Raw genomic sequence first — 18,022 nt, forward strand, 5'->3', positions numbered from 1 at the left:
CAGTTTGCTCATTAGTAACAGCATATCAGTGTTCTTTTGTTATGTTGCTCCTAAGTGGCTGTTGTTGGGAATGTCATCTGATCAAAAGCAGTCTGCTTTTTGAATACATAAAATAACTACAGTACATTCTAACATTTTGAAATTGTAACAAGACAATGTGTAAGAGAGGTAGCTGGGTTAGTCTGTATCTGTGAGAACAAGAAGAAGTTGGGCCATTCCCCCCTGTCTGATCAGACTTGTTTTTGACTCTTTTGATACATAGTACTGATAATGGGCCATTTTCACCTTGACTGAATAGACCTTGTCAGCTCTGGCCCTCCCTTTTAAGGGGATCCCACTCTTTAAAAACCCCTCTAACTTCCCCCCCACCCCACTCATGCATCTGATGAAGCGGGTCTTTGCCCACGAAAGCTTATGCTCCAAAATATCTTTTAGTTTATAAGGTGCCACAGGACTTCTTGTTGTTCTCGAAGACAATATATATTTATTTTGGCTTACAGCATTATGTTAGCATATGTACTGTACATTTTAAATATGTGCTCTATTCTGCATTCGTAGCTCACTTACTACATTGTTTAAAGAAGGCAGTATGAGTTGAGTTAACATTATAAATGTGTACCAGATTTTATGTTTGTTTTAAGAAGAATCAAATATCATGCATGACGACAAACAGAATCTTCTACTCTAACTTGTAAAAATTAGGTCTTCTTGCACCTAACTGCTATTCTCTATGTGCTGTAAATTGCTCTGGATTAGGGCATATTCTAATCAAATAATAATAATACTGTAGTAACCTACATTAAAAGTTTATTCCACATCAAAATCCATTCTATGTATATAATATCAACTTTTAAATTGATAACAATGGATAAACTCACTCATTTCCAGTGACAAAGGTCTTAATTTCTCTGCTTTCTTCTCAGACATAATTTTCTTTTGAAAATGAGATTGTGTTCCCATGAGACCTGTTGATCCTGACACCCAGTGCATAGTGCTGAGCATTGTGCCAAAGTGTGTTCAAAGCCTTCAACTGCTCAAAGTTTGTTGGTAGGAGAACTTCATCAAAATAACAACTACCTTGATTATGATCTATTTTATCAACCCAGTCTTGTTTCTCTGGCCTTGCAGCAATTTAGCGCTTGATAATTCCTCATCTCTGAATCCTCAGCCACAGCAGCTGCTTAAGTTCTTTTTTTACCTTTTGGGCTTGAAGTGAAACATTGTTTGTATGGTCATCAAATTCTTTAAGGTCCTTGCCTTGTGTGCTTTCCACCCGCACCACAAATTTACTTTTTCTGAAATAGTTAAATATTATTGTCAGCTTGATCTCAGCAACAAGAGGAATGCAGTCTAGTATATTTACAGTTCTCGGGTCTGTCTGAACATATGCATTATGGTCTGCATCATGAGCAACGATAGTCCAGTTTGTGATTTTTGATCAGTCGTGTCCCTTCATGTTTTTGGTCATACCATAACCACAGGTTGCATCAAAGATATAGGATTGGGCAGGTAAAAATTCTAGCTGAATGTTAGTGAGAACTATTCCTTGAGGGGTATACAGAACTGTTATGCAGTAGGAGGCATACCTTATAGCTTTGCAAGCAAAGCAGAGGATCCTATATTTAGCCATTTGATGAAAATCTCACCTGTCATCCAGACATTTGCAGAACTCACATAATTGAGAAGTTTACTGAAATCTTTTGCAAAGTATCTGACATGCTTTTTCCTTGATTACAAGTTCAGCAGGCAATGCTTTCTGCACTGTCTTCTCCTTGAACCATATAAAAAAGAGCCAACATGAATCAAGAGCTTTTCCTTTACACTTGCAATCCTGGCAGCTGTTTAGTAATCCATCTCCTCCATATTTTGCCAAAAGTGTATCCTTCTGCTTTCGAATGCTGCATTCAACCAACCTGCGCAACTCCCATTTGACTGAGTAGCCCTCAGAGTTTGACAGTCGTGGATCATCTGTATTTTTTTCTTTCAATAGCAGACTTCCTGGGATTTTGTCAGTTTTTTGCCCTAAAAATGATGAAAGTAAGAAGAGTATGTGATGTTACAACATCACAAATATTAATCTTATACAGCAGCTATGTAGCTGTTAGAGTAGACAGTTCATGGTATGGGGTGGTGTGGGGAGAACTTGGACCTGCCACCCATACAAACTGGGTTCTGGCCCAGGGATCCTATTGAGCTACAGCTAGAGAGGCTTTCCTCCCTGGTCCCCCTCAGTGCAGCAACTGCTTCCATCGGCCACTTCCACCAGACGCTGCCCCGGTACCTTCCTCAGATGGTTGCAGCAACCCTCTGTTCCTGGGAGCTCTCCTTTCACACTCCTTGCTGCTTTATCAACTGTGCCCTATATTCCCCCTCCCCCAACCCCGCTCACTAAGGGAAGCCCTTTTAAAGGGTTCCGCAAGCTTTAATTGGCCACAGGTGCTGAATTAGCAGTAGGTGCTGGTTTAGCTTGCTACTGCAGGCTGATCCTTGATAATCCTCAGTCTCTAGGAAACATAATCGCACAGACCCAACTGCCCACATATTTATCCTCCATGAGGCTACTGTAGCCTGCTGCAGGCTGTGGTTTATCACATGTGTAATGTACATATGCATGTGTGTACATTTATGTATACATACATAAATGCAATTAGGTGGGCTTCAATTGAGTGTACATCAGAGCATTGCAACTCAGATTCAGGTATCCCTTCCAAAGGCCACATAGGTCAATTACTCATGAACCTCTGACCTTAAGGTGCCATATAGAACAATTTTCTTCCATTGTAAGTAATATTGTCATCTCATGATTTTATGATGTCTCTTGAAATGTTTTTGTTGTATTTATTTATTTTATTTTATTTTTCATAGCTCCAGCTTTTGTAATCTAGTTGTTGTATGAGAACTTTAATTTAAAAAAGGGTTTTTAGTCCTTGGAGTTAAAGGAAAACTTAGAAAAAGTAGATCCTGTTGCATCCTAAAGACTCATAAGCCAAAACATAAATTAGAGTCCAAAATGCATTGTTCAATGTTCTCATGATTATTAAGCTTACCTCTTGTTTTTTATGTGATGCTTTGAGTTGGCAATGCTGAAATAATATTCATGCTTGTGTAAAGTGTGGAGATTTGCAGTAGTTCAGCATATAATACCTTTTAAACTGAAGCACAAAAGAATATTTTTGATATCTTGAAAATTTAAAAATCTAGTATTATCCCCTTTCAATTTCTCAGGGGCCCTTCAATTTGCAAACACTGTCATGTTTTGAGGTGCACTGCAGAGCAGTAAGCAGTTGTATATTCACTTCTCTGATAACTTTTAGTGCCTTAAAATATTCTGCTGCTATATGTTTTTATGACTACAGTCGTGCTCTGGTACACAAGACAGATGGATATGGAGACTGCTAGTCAAGTGACCCACACATGCTCCAGATTTTTCCCCAAGTATCTGCTCTGTTCCTTTCTTGAACCATGCAGAGAAATAAGTGTTCATTTGATCCTTCATAGAGACAATACCCACCTGCTAGCTACAGTAACTAAAGTTAAGTTACTTGATTTCAGACGTAGCACTGGGTTAAGTTATTTTAAAAGTAAAGTAAGTTTATTAACAAAAGGATATAGGTTAAATAGTGCAAAGTACAAGAAATAAAAGTAGAGAGAGTTATACATAAAAATGAAAACATTCATATAAGTTTAAAACTTAAGCAAGCAGGGTAAAGTCTTAAATGGTTTCTCTCACCAATTTTTGTCTAAAATCAATCTCTCAAATGGGATCTGCCATAGAAGTACAAGGTGCCTGTTTCCCATGTCATATTAGGTCAAAGACCTTTGGCTAATCAGATTTCACACTTGTATTTGGTCCCCATTTGTTTGAAGGGGACCCATGTTTCTCAGCATGCAGAAGTGGAAAAGTACCCAAAAGTTACTTGAGTAAAAGTGAAGCTGATTTCATTTTTGGATATTTGGGTACAATAAAAATGTGATGTGTGTGTGCACGAGTGTACTTTTATGCAAGTAGCTTTCAGGAGGCACACCAGTGACTTGAACTTAAGTACATCCTTTCCCCCAGTAGCTGTACTTTTACTCAAGTAACTTTTGGGGTACTTTTTCCACCTCTGCCAGCATGCCCTTTGTTGCTGTCTAGTGATGGATGACAGGATGGATTTCTCTCTTTTCCTTACAACTTAACTTTTGTCCCCAGTCTCAGGATGACCTCTTGCTGGCTTTCTGTTGCTGTATTGGGCTTTACATAAAATAGTTCTGTTGGGTCATGCCTTACTTGATTTTTTTGAAGACAGGCAGATAGGTGCCTTCTGCCCCCATCTGTGATAGAACATATTTAAACAGCTTTGTTTGCTTGATCACAGACTTGAAAACATATCATTAGTGATTGTTTGTAATTCCCAGTTTTATAAATACATTTTAAAATGGTACTAATCACTAGTGTGAATTGAGTTTCATAAAAGACCTTACTTGATACTGTTATAGTAAAGCAGTATAATATACAATCAGTTGATTGATTTAATTATTTAAAATTCAGAATGCCTGCTGGAGACTTCCCTCCCCCCGCCATCAGCGACCCTGGATAGATTGAATAGTTTACTAACCCTCTAAGTAAGTATATCTTCATTGTTTCTGCCTAAAAATCAGGCTGGTCAGCCAAGTAAGTCCAATAGTTTAAGGCAGACTGGGTATAGGCATTGCTTGCCAAACACATTACAAGAATATAATTCTAGCTGATGATATCCATTAATCTTTGTACACATCCTCTATATATAGTGTGCAAGAAATATTGTAGTGAATCACCAGTGGGCATACATCACACCCCCACGTGTGTTTCAGTAGATCATAGTATTGTGTGTTATTTTATTGCTTACATCCAAGGGTTTACAACTGCCTTTTTTCAGTACAGAGTGTAAGATACATGGCTTTTTATATGCCGAACTACAGTAATGAGTAAATTGAATTTTGTGTCTAAAACATAATTGTTTGTCTCCATCTGCTCAAATGGAGTATTCAAAAATTGTTAGGAGATAGTTGTTGGTTATTGCTATAATCTGCTGTGCCACTAAGACAGTTGGTATTTCATCAGTCCTGGCTTCTGTCGTCATCCTACATGGTGTGTTTTTCATTTTAACTCTCACCAGGTGCAGATCTGATGCACACTTTTGTAATTTTGCAGCTTTCTGGTGGCTAAATGGTGTGAATTGTTTTAGTGCTAGGGTATTAGGGAATTAACATTACATGTTTTTGAATTGTAATTAGGATTCTGCAATATATCATACATATTTCATCTTTCGTGCATTTACTTTGTAGTACAAGCAAGCAGAAGCCAAGGCGCACATGATTTAAGGCATGTTCTAGTCAAGATACTCACAAGACTTACATTTTTTCATGACAATAATAGCATGGGGAAAAATAATGATTTCTTGTTCTACATATGTAGTTCTTTATGCAAGTCCTTCCATTTTACAATGATTTCATTATTCTCTAAATGGAAAGAATGTGGGCAAAACATGATAAAAACCGTTATTAAATGCCACTTTATCTTCTCTGTTAACTGATCATGCATATTATAGAAGCCTCACTGAAAATACTTCATCAAAGGAACACAAAAGAATCAAGTAGAGGATTATATTTTAGATATATGCCTAATCACTATTGGTTTAATAGATGTTTTGTTCAACCCAAGGGTGCAGATTTTTAGTAAAGTGGATTCTTATGCAAGGTATTTCAGAGTACTAGTGTTTGTAGCTTTCTACTGGAGATTCAATTTGTCTGGAATAGTCCAATACGTAACTTTGCTCCTGCATAAATACTACGTTTAAAAAAATTATATTATACAGTAGTCCCTCCAGTTATGCAAGTATTGTGTTTCCGTGCACACTCACATAACTCAAATTTCATGTAAATTGGAGGGGAGCTGGGTTTTTTTCCCCCTGGCGGAACACATTATACAGCCCAGCAAGCGTCAGGAACACCTGGAGCTTGTTTTAAAAGGTAAGTCCTGAGGTTGTGGGGGGCCAGTTGAGGTGGGTTAAGTCTGGCAGTGGGTTGGGGATGGAGAGAAGAGGGGTTAAGCTTGGGGTGGGTTAGAGCTGTGGGGGTGGAGTTATGCCAGGGCCACGCAGCCCAGCATGGGGGTTCAGCTGGAGCCACGCGGGAGGGTGGGGTTGAGCTGGAGCCACATGCGGGGAGGAGGGAGGAAGTCAGACCCTTGCCAGGGGGAGGGTTAATCGGGGCCGTGTGGGGCTGAGACAGGGCCAAGGGGATTGGGATTTTAAGTTGCGCTTAACTTGCATTATTGTGCATTTTGAGGGATTACTGTATTCACAAATCAGCATAGTGGAAGAACACATTGTTCCCTGGTGGTAGAATTAAGTGCCACTGACAAAATTCCGAATTGTAGCTATTACTGTCCGTATGAGATAATTTTGCTGCTCATATTTCACATTCTTAGTCCGACCAAAAATTTGTGTTTTTTCCTTGTGTGTACACATTCTTATTTTGTACCATTTTTTCCACTTTTTTTGTGGGCAAACTTCTCAGGAACTGGGTTTTTTACATCTGAACACATCCTTTCAAGTGCACATTCACTTGGAATACAGGATAATTATTAAAACAATTCGGTAGAACTTTTTTCTGAATATCATGCAAAGGTAAATAAAACAAGATTATTGGATTCCCATATACCAACAAAGTCCCAATACCTAGTTAAAGGGGTTAGAAGCCCTGTACCATTGACTCCCCTGTACCGTTGGTTTCTGATTTCCTCAGTGGAACCTAACCACGGTTCTAGCAAATCTGATGGGTCCTATAGTTGAGCCCCTAGCATCTTGCTGCTTCTTACTGTGGAGTCAGAAAACTGTTTTCCTGGCAGCAGTAACGTCTACAAAGGAGTGTGTCTGAGCTTCAAGCTTTAAGGGTAGAGCCTCTTTATAAGCAGATCTCTAAAAGTTGATTTTTGTGACCACACCCGAAATTCATGTCTAAAGTGGTCTGTTTCATATGAATCAGTCACTACATATGTGTTTTTTTTTCTAAGCTGCATTCATCTCTGGAGGAGCAGTGTCTCCACACCTTAAACATCTGGCAATGTCTAGCCTTTTATCTGGACTGAAATAAATCCTTTCATGCTTTTCCTTGTTTGTTTGTGTGTTATGCAGATCACCTGATGGGTTAAGCTCTCTGTTTTGCAAATAACCTCCTGCATAAGCTCCTGCATCAAAATGGCTTATGAAATAGCCTCAGCTATGCCCACTGAGTGGGTGCAAGCTCATAACACAGGGACACAAGCAACATGCATAACATTTGTCAATATGTCCTCTCCATATTGGGCATTTGCAGGGCTTCTGTGTTGTTGTTGTTGTTGATGATACTGTATTCATGGCCATATAACTATAAACTCATCTTCCAGAGTGGATGCAAGTGTTGGTGATCATTCAGTCCTTGTTTAGGTAGACTCAGAGCCTTGCCCCCTGGATGAGTCTACTTTGTGAGAGTCAGCTAAATGGAAAATTACAGCTACTTGAATAATAAAAAGGTTGCTTATATTAACTGTGGCTCTTCAGTATGTGATGCTGACATGTATTCCACGACCCACTCTATGTACCCTCTTCACTGGTGTCTTGTGTTTGCTGCAGAGGAACTGACGGGGATGGGGCAGTGCTGCCTCACTTAGCTGGTGGAGGAACTATGGTTACAAGCCATGAGTGCCAACCCTCAATGGGTACTGTAGGTAAATTTCTTCTACTCAGGTTTGCTGAGCTTGTATACAGCAAAGTGGAAGACACAACTGCATCACATTTTAAAGAACTAAAGTTACAGCAAGTAATGGTTTCTTTTTCCTTTCCAGCCAATAGAGCTTTACATTTCATACACTTATTAGAAGAAGGTCCAAAAGATAGGCTCTCTCTTTCCACAGTTGGTATTTTGAGTATAGATTGGACTTCTCATCAGGAAGTTGCCACTGACGCTTCCTACTCTTGTTTCCATGTTTGTATATGGCTACTTAGGTGTCCATGAATCTTCTCAAACCTGGTGTTCTATTTTTAATTACAACATATTTAATTCCTGAAATTACTAAAATGTCAGTTTCATATGGCATAGTCCGTGGTACCACCTCACCTTCTTAAAAACACCCACATTTCCCCAAGAGCTCATAGATCCATGGTTCTCAACCAGTTTCCCCATCACCACACAGTAGCAAAACATGTGATATCCTCAGAGTCGTACAGATGGTATTTCTTAGTGCACACTTAATAATGTGTAGGATGTCTTCATGTCACCCTCCTATTTGTGAGCCTGTTGACGGCTGATCAGCCAATTTCTGGAGCCACTGGTCTTATCAGGGAAAGGGTGGGTGTTGGTAGCAGTTGGAGGGATGCTGGGCAATTTTTGCTGCTCTTCTACACTTCTTGTCTGCACTATGGTGGCACATCTCAAATTGTGCCACCCCCTCATGGATTACCACTCTCCTGGGTCAGGTTCTCCCAAGTGTCAATACCCTACTGCACTTTTTCATGTGTGCCTTCAGCATGACTTTGTCACTTTCTCTGGGCCCCAGTGCTCCTCCGTCCTTCCTTCAACTCCAAAACCAAAATCATCTTTGGAAGGCATTGGTCAGACATCCAAACGACGTGAGCAGTCCAACAAAGTAGTTGGTGAATGATAATGGCTTCAATGCTGGTCATATTTGTCTCTTCTAGGATGCTAGTGTTCATGCACATATCCTTTCAACAGATATTTAGGATTCTCCTGAGACAGCATTGATAATCTTGTTCAAGTGCCTTCAAATGCTGTTTGTATGTTGTCCAGGTTTCATATGCATACAGTAGCACTGGAATAACCACTATGCGGTATACAAAGAGCTTTGTCTTGGCATGGACGTCCCGAAGAACATTTGTCTTAGGCAGGCAAAAGCAGATTTTCCACATCTCAGGCGATGCTGGATTTTTCCATCAATGTCAACTTTAGCAGAAAGATGACTTCCAAGGTATGGGAAATGCTCCATGTTTTCCAGCAATTCTCCACTGACTTCAACAGAAGATACATGACAGTGTCCTGTCAGCGAGGATCAGTGTAACCCCTCGGTCCTTTTGATGTTCAGTGTGAGGCCAAGATTCTCATATGCTTTGGTGAAGGCTGTTAAGATGGTCCGAAGGGCTTTGGGAGAAAGAGCAGCAGCCACATTGTCATCTACATATTGGAGCTCCATGATCAAGATCATGGAGATCTTGCTTTTAACCTTCAGTCTCCTGAGATTAAAAAGCTTCCCGTTTGTTGAATAGATAATTGTCACACCATCTGGAAGCTTGCCTTCAATGAGGTTGAAGCATCATTACAATGAAGGTGCAGAATAGTGATGGGGCAATGATGCAGCCTTTTTTGACTCCCATTTTAACCTCAAAGGGGTCACTTTGGGATTCATTCTTGCTCGATACTGTGGCAGTCATTTTGTCATGAAGCAGCCTCAAGATGCTAATGAATTTTTTAGGGCAGCTGATCTTTGAGAAAAGGATCCACAGGGTGCTATGATTGAGTTTGAACACTTTGGTCATGTCAGTGAAGCTCATGTCCAAGGCTTTATTTTGTTCACAATATTTTTTTGCAGTTGCTGGGTGGTGAATATCGTGTCCACTGTTCCTTGGAATGGTCGGAAGCCACACTGGGATTCTGGCAGAATTTCTTCTAAGAGTGGAAGGAGTTGATTTGCAAGAGCTTGAGCTAAAATTTTCCCTACCATTGCAAGGGGGGAGATGCCATGATCGTTTCCACAGTCAGATTTGTCACCCTTCTTAAAGAGACTGTCAGTGTGTCTCTGAAATCTTGTGGCATCTGCTCCCTATCCCAGATCTTGAGAATCGGGAGGTGGAGTTGTTTTTGGGAGCTCTGGCCCGCTTAGTGTGAAGATTTCAGCATGGGTTCCATCTAGTCTATTTGTCTTATTGCTTTTTGTTGTTTTGATGGCAGCTTGGACCTCATTCAGGGTAGGAAGTGTTGAAAATCGTCCCTTGGTGACTGCTGAGGGATTTAGTCAAGGGATGCTAGGACCACAGTGGAGGGGCAGTTCTAGAGCTCATTAATAATGCTCCCTCCAACGAGAAGCAATGACTTCATTGTCTTTCAAGAGTTGGGTACTATCCTGAGATCTCAAGGGATTGATTCCATGGTTTCTGGGTCCATAAACAGCTTTGATGGCATTGAAGAAACCTCTTGTATTGTTAATGTCTGCGAGGTGCAGGAGTTCTCATGCCTTCTGAGTACACCATTGGTTTTTCAGAGCCCTTGTTTTATGTTGGACTTCTGCCGTGGCCTTGGCATGCATTTCTCTCTTTGTTGTGCAGTTGATGTCACTTTGCCGGACCTAAAGGCTTTCCTTTTCATCTCAGTCAGGCATTCAATTCCACATCATTCTCATCAAACCAGTTCTAATGCTTCCTGGACTAGTATCCAGTGGTTTCTCCGCAAGCTCCAATAATGGCATTTTTCAGTTGACACCACTGTTCTTCCACATCTACACTGCACTGTTGGCAGCTTCCTTTAGAGCAATATCTGGACGGTACTTTGTCTGATGTGGTCCTTCAAGCCTTCTATGTTGATCTTTCATGAGATCAGTTTCCTCTGAGTTCTCCATTTGGTGACAATCGTAGTTGTCATCATGGATCAAATAAGGTGGTGGCAGTCCAGCGGTCATCAATGCTAGTCAAAGCATGCGTGAGAAGGGCATCATATTGATCCCAAGTACAGACCATCACATTGTCTATGAGATGCCAGTGTTTTGATCAAGGATGTTGCCATGAGGTCTTAAATTTGTTTTACTGGGAGAAGAGGATGTTCGTGATGGCAAGGTTACATTCCACGTAATTTGTAAGGAGGAGCACTCCATTGTAGTTGCTGTTGTCAACTCCTTCTTCCCAATGTAGTCTGCTAGAGGTCTGTGTCTCTTCCAACCCTATCATTAGAATTCCCTGAAGAGGTTCGTCTTGTCTTGTCTTTGGGAATATCTTCAAGATTCTGTCCAACTGGCTGTTGACGACAGTTGCTTGTTGTTTTTTTGGTCAAACTTCAAGTGGAGCATAATGGGATGCTCATTGGTGTCAACAGGGATTCAGATAGGGTCTTTGCCAGTTGTTTCTTGACAGCAAACCCTACTCTGTTAATTTGTTTTTCTTTCTTTGGGGTTCCTTTCCAGAAAAAAGGTGTACACTCCACCTTTTTCTCTTAGCTGTCTTCCTCCTGGTCTGTGCATTTCTGCCAGAACAGCTATATAGATGTTAAATCATCACAGCTTGCAGGTGATTATTGCTGTGCACCTTTCAGGTCACCCACTGTCTGGGTTGTCAGAGTCCGAATAGTCCATGTTCCAAAGATTATTGCTTGATTTAGACCACGCAGAGGTGAACCCACCGGACATGGTAATCAAGTCAAGGGGGGTTGAGGTGGACTATGTTTTGGGAACTTTTTCTAGTTCTGTCCTTATGTGGGGTAAGCAGAGCGGATCCTAAATAGGGCTTCTCAGTCATGGATGCAGCCGCTGGACTGTTCTGCCACCTCGGTCCTTGTAATGGAACGACTGATACATCCATAGCATATGTGCTGGTCCGTGACTAAAAGCTTCCAGTTCTTCTTCAAGTGCTGTCCATGGGGGTGCTCCATGGTAGGTGTTGGGCTCACCCTGCACCACAGCATGGAGACTTTTCTTAGCAGCACTCAGTGGGGCTGTGCATGCACAATCCCAGCGTGCACTGTTTACACTCCTAGGGACCATGCGCACAGCCCCTCTCTCTCCTCAGATCTGTAGATAAGAGAATATATAGTTTATAGTTACTAGTTTTTTGTTTCAAAAGCCACAGTTCTTTATTTATAACATAGTTGTTTGTGTTACATACTAAAAAAAGAAAAGAAAGAGGGAGCTTCTTACCTTCTTGTCATTTTCCATGTGCATTGCCCATAATTTGCTGCCACATCCTATCTGTGAGAAACATTAGTGATGTCTCTATAAGTGTTTTTGTTAATCTGGTTTTAATGCTAAAATTTTTATTCATGCTAATAGATGCTGTTGTGGGGTAAACTTGCTGAATAATCTGGACCTGAAAGCAGGTTAGATTATTCTTCTAAAACTAGCTCTTTAATTTAAACATCTATTTAACTTTACAGGAAGACAGATAAATGCTACACTCTTAATTACGTTCAGGAAATATCATTGAAATATCTGAGAAAAAAGGCTCTGAGGAATCCTGAATCCTTAGTTTAAATTCTCTACCATTGTTGAAGGCTAATTCTTATATAATAAAAATAAAACCTGTTCATTATTAACTCTGGGAGGCAAGCATATGGCTGAATGTATGTGTGTTCTGTTACAGCAATGGATACAGATCTATGCATTTATGAGGTTTCTTTGTTAGTTTCAAAATTAAAGTTTTGTTAAGTACACCAACTGCTGCTAAGCAAAAATCTTTCAAGGAGGCAGATGGAGCTTCATTTAACAAACATCCATCCATTTTTAATGTACAAAAATTTGGATCAATCACATCTGTTTATCAGAGAGCCTAAAGTTATACACTGATTGCCCTTGGAAGATTCACCTTAACATTGTTTCTCTGGCATACTGAATTATATGGAGGGTAAAGTTGATTCCCTGGTCTTAAGCACTTTGTAAAAAATGCTTTCATGGTGTATTCTTGTAGATGAACTAATGGATTACTTGTCTAGCCTGTTGATTCTGAAGGTTTAAGTTGATCTGTATTTGCACAAATACAAGAATTTTAGTTGTTTTCACATTATTAATTCATGTTACAAACCTTCTTTCTACTAAGGGAAACCTGGTACAACAGAATGTACTTCTAGCCCAGCTGAAAGCATGTGACAATTTTACATTTTATTGAAGGGTTTTAAATGCTTGGAAATGGTATAAATTTTAAATGAGGGAGGCTTCCAGTAACAGAATGCTAGAAAATATAGCTCAGAACATGAAACGATGATCTGGTATCCAGCCTGGCTAAGAGAAAATAAATCCCACAAAAACACTTTACTTTTGATAACTGTAGTCAGAACACATCAGAACAACACACATAACTGTATCTATGTTAGTGTCGATTGTATCTTATTTTCTCATCCGTAGTTTTCATATTTATTGCTTTCCATTAATTTTGATATTTTTAATATTTTAGTCACGCAGTGTGGACAAGCAACATGCTGTAATAAACTATGATGCCTCTACAGATGAACACTCAGTGAAGGATTTGGGCAGCCTAAATGGGGTAAGTTAACAAATCCAAGATGAATTCATCAGTCATACAGAATATATCTTTTCTTATTAAAAAAAACAAACAAGTAATCAGGAAGTTTTTGTAATGCAAATCAGCAAATGGAAGAACTAAAGACATTCACTCCCCCCTTGCTACAGGTTGAACCTGTCTACTTGGGCACTCTCTTGTACAGCAATATCCATAATCTGGCATGATTTTAGTCAACCACATGTCCACTTATTCTGGTGTGGCCAAATTTTCTGTAGTCCCATGAAGATTGTTTCCAGCCACCAGTCATGGCTGTCAGTGTTCTTGTGCTGCTATTTAGCTGTAATTTACCCCTAAATTTCTTCTCAGAGCCCAGTAAGCAGTGGAAGTATTGGTAATGCAGATAAACAATATTGACCTCCCATGGCCCCACAAATTCTCTCATTCAGAACTGGTCTGGTCCGGAGGGTGCCATACTAGAGAGGTTCAGCCTGTACTGTGGAACATTTAAAACGGACAAAGCCAAATGTTACAGAGGTACAAAAGCATGATTGTGTTAAATGAAAGTTGAAGTAGGGGAAGTTCAGATGCATAAAAATGAATGTGGTATACTTACTTGTATTTATACACATATAAATAACATATCTTGTTAAGAGACTAAGAATCTTAGGCACTATGTTAATACAAATAATAATTACTTCTGGAGCATTTCAGAAATAGAGAAACAACAAATCTCTAGTTCACTAGGTCAGTAACTGAGCATACTAATAGCTGTAATCTTAGTCTCTAAAATTCTGGTGCTAGGGCAAGCATACTTAACTGTAGGAAATCGTGTTTATCTGTGTTAATATTTTAGTGTATTGGAATCTTTTTTTTTTTTTCCTGTTTTTCCCCCTGACAAAAAGGATATATTATAGAGATATATGAAAGAGTTATCCAGTAGTGTATTTCATATAATTTTCCTGTGATTTATTTTGTATTTTTTCTATGCCATTTTAGCATACTTTCTTTTTTCATTATAATTTATCTGTAAAAATATCATGTAATGTCACACTAGTGGATAGAAAATGTGTAATATAGTAAAAAGGCGATAAAGTTCTTGAGCAGAACTATTCATAAAAAGCTTCATATGATCTTTTACATTTTAAGGAACTTCTAGGGATAGCGTTTGCAACCTGCTTGGTAAGCTTCCACCTTCTTGTAAGTGTGTTAAATATATTAGTGTATGTCATAGTAGTTTATTTAAAGTTTAGTGACTGTCATATTTTGGTAGTCCTTTTAGACATTAGCATATGAACTTTATGTAGACTGTAGTTGTGACTGAATTAAAGAATGTGGAGTATAAAACCTGTTTCAAAGTAGAACCTAAATTAAACATCTCTGGAATAGAGATGGTTGATAACTTTGAAATGTTCATAACTCTGAACAAAACATTAGGGCTGTTCTTTAAAAGGTTTACAACTGAACATTAATGTAGTACAGTTTTGAAGTTTTACCATGTGGATGAAAAATGCTTCTTTTCATTATGCTTCATTTAAATGAAACAAGCACAGAAAGAATTACCTTACCTTAGGAAATCTTATTTAAACTTTCACCTTTTTAGTAGTTTACATTTAGTGCAGTAGTGTGCTGGATTTATTTATTTATGTGGTCTCTCTTGTGCCTGACTCTCTGTTTCTAGTTACAAATGAAGGGGGTGGTTGACTGGTCAGTTTGTAACTCAGATGTTCACAATTCTGATGTTCTACTGCATATTAAAAAAAAAAAAATGTGTTCAGCTATGACTCCTGGAACAGTACATAATGAGAATGTGTGTTGGTCTGCTGTCTGTTCAATGCACTTGAGTTCCTGTAAAATTTACTACAAGCTAAATCAATATTGTACATATATTTACTGGTAGTCTTTGGTATGTATTTTGTTTTACTCTCCACAGCATCGTGCCTCAGCCATTTTGTGATTGTTTACCCAACATGAAAAGGATATCTATGAGGATTCTTTATTTCCACCAAATTAGGGTAGAGAATATTATGTCATATGGCAGCTTTCCTTACATTTTTACCCATGTATTCCTTCTCAACATCACATTTTCTGCTAAGCCTGATGCTGCCATCACAATTTTAGGCAAACAACAAAAATTGCTGATCAGTGTGCCTGATCACGTCACACTTTTTGTAGACCTAAATGTTGAGCATTACCCTGGTAGACACATCTCTACATGATTTCATGTGTGTGCTAATATGATCCCTACTAGTAGACTACTTGATGCTTTAAAAGTGTTACTTTCCTAAAGCTGAAAACAGGTTATGAGCAAAATACATTAGGAGGAGAATTTTAGGACCATTCAAAAATTTTCAGATCCCTGCTTATGTGTAGGATGTGTTTTGTATTTTTTTAGAGAGGCGTAATTGCCTGCTGGGTCACCATTTTTTAGTCTGACCAGATGGCATAGCTTAACTAAATTCTGTGAAGTTTTTCATTGTATTTTAAGTAATAGCTTTTGTATTGTACTGTAGAGAAGTCATGCTGAGAGATGAGGTAAGTTATGGAGGGAGTTGCCAAACCCAATAGTATCTGTTCAAGCCCAAATGCGTAGTTAACAGAATTGGGTAAGAGAAGCTGCCAGCTCAGTTGCGTTAGTGGTTTTTGTGCGACTTCTGCTCTCATGAACCTTCTTTGATCTCTTCCCAATGAGAATGCCTGTTCATATGAACACAGCAAATTGTTGCTTTGGACCCAGACATGCAAAATGAACCCTGTTCAGTAAACTTTAATATAAATGGTGTAGGTTGTGTTGGTCACCTCATCCGCCCTATCTTCTTTCTTCTTATACTTAGCCAATAAATACTGTGGTCTCTGTAGTTTGGCATTGTCAACCTGGTCAGCATGGCATTTAGATGGTCAGCCATAAAAATGTTTTCCAGATTAGTTCATCTGAGACTGTTTTCTTGTCAGACAAGTATTTATTTTCATTATACCCCACTAATGTGATGGCTTCTGTTGAGACATAATTCAAAAACAGTTTGCTAACAGCGATTGCAAAGAAGCAGGTGCTGCTGAGAAGCCATTTGAAAGAGACTTGCATAGCTAATAGACTTCTGAAAATATTAACCTTGAACTAGTAGAGTACTATAATTTGATGACAGGGATCATTTGATTAGTGGTGGCTAGAGCACTGTTAGCTGGTGGTAGTAGGCGCTGTTAGGGTAGCCCTTGCTGTCTGTATTGGATATGTCCATGTCTGTTTAGACTGTTACTACTCATTATGCCAGGAATGGCCAAACCCCAGCTTTCTTGCAGTTAAAGATGTGGCTGTCAGTACCCCCCCTCACTTCCCGCATTCTCCATCTATCAGATTGGGGAAGTTCAGTGCTTATGCCATGCAGTGAGGTAATGGGACCATAGGCTTATGCTGAGCAAGGATGGGGGGCGGGGATCTTAGGTCTTCAGCCCCATGGGAGGCACCTGCTGAGGGACTTGGGGCTTCAGGTGCAGGACTGAAGCTCTGAGTACTTGCTTGACTGTCCAAATCCACAAGCAATTCCATTTGGCTAGGTAGGCTGGCCTGGTATAGGGCTTTCTACTAACTAGCAAAACCTACTGCCCCTGAACACAGCACTCCCTCTTGTCCAGATTCAGCTGTGCAGCAGCCACGTTTTCAAGCGTATACCTGTGAGGTTTGGATTGAGGAACTTCCCGTGATCCTACAAAATTATGTGTGATCTGAGGGGAAGGGTCCATGGAGCTGTGACTTCAAGGTCTAGGAGCATATCAAAACAGTACTGGTGATGCCATGCAAGAGTGAGCATGAAAAAAAGAAAACCTAATTATGTCACTGCAAGGCTGAAGTCTCAAGTCTCTGGCAGAAATGCCCTGGCTCTTAAACTTCCAAAGATTGTATTATATGACTCAGAGGGTTGGTAATTTTGGCCATTCCTGTATTATGCTGTAATTTGAGGTTATCTTCCTTCTGGAAGTAGTTAGTTATTACTCATTAATATAATTTAGCACAAGTTAGGTTTTATTTCTAGCAGGCCAGCCTACCGAAACAAACGGGAATGCTTTTGGATTTGGACAGTCAAGCAAAGTCTTTCTCCCAGGCAGGCATTGCTGCAGTCCATCATGTTCTCCATAGAAAGTACCAAGGCCTGTCTCGGTCTCCTGTAAAGGTCCACTTGCTGGCCATCTTGGCTTTCCACCTGCCTGTGCAGGCTGATCAGTTTTTTGCCTATGAAATGACACTCATGTTTCTGAAAGACTTGGAGCAACTTTATCTTCAAGTTTGTGACTGTGCTCCACAATGAGGATCTGAAACTGTGCTGTGAAGACTCCTATGTCCGCCTTTGAGGCATTGGCTTCATGTTCACTGCTACCTCTCCTGAAATGTTTCATTCTTCTTCGAGTGGTCCCCGTGGGTGCTCCACAATAGGTGTCGGGCTCGCCCGGCGCCGCAGATCGGAATTCTTCCAGCAGTTTCTCCTGGATCGCGCATGCGCCGGCGCCGTGCGCACCCCTGGCCACGTGTGCAATCCGGTCCCCGCCAGTTCCTTCTCAACCGCCATCAGCTGCAGACGGAATCCGCTCAGGCTAAGGCCAGAGTCAGATAAGATAGCTGTTTTTCATGTAATTTGTTGTTTTTGTCACTAAAAAAAAAAAGGAAAAGAAAACAAGGACAAAGAGAATATCAAAAAAAAAAAAAAAAAAGAGAGAGAGAGGAGCGAAGGAGAGAGGAGCGGACGAGAAGGCCGCTTAGGCCACCCGCTGTCCCGCAGTCCGGTGATCGCTATTTGGGGCGA

At 40.0% G+C, this 18,022-nt stretch overlaps 1 protein-coding gene across 7 annotated transcripts in view; it reads left to right on the plus strand.

Moving 5' to 3' along the window:
- Positions 1-18,022, plus strand: part of CEP170 (centrosomal protein 170) — a 183,480-nt gene that overhangs the window by 57,403 nt on the left and 108,055 nt on the right. For all 7 annotated transcript variants that reach the window (XM_074990081.1, XM_074990082.1, XM_074990083.1 and 4 more), the window contains exon 3: positions 13,164-13,253. In XM_074990081.1, coding sequence (XP_074846182.1) covers positions 13,164-13,253 — 90 coding nt within the window. The remainder of the gene's footprint in view (positions 1-13,163; positions 13,254-18,022) is intronic.

The sequence above is a fragment of the Carettochelys insculpta genome, chromosome 3 (genome assembly GCF_033958435.1).
Source record: "Carettochelys insculpta isolate YL-2023 chromosome 3, ASM3395843v1, whole genome shotgun sequence".
Lineage (NCBI taxonomy): Eukaryota > Metazoa > Chordata > Testudines > Carettochelyidae > Carettochelys > Carettochelys insculpta.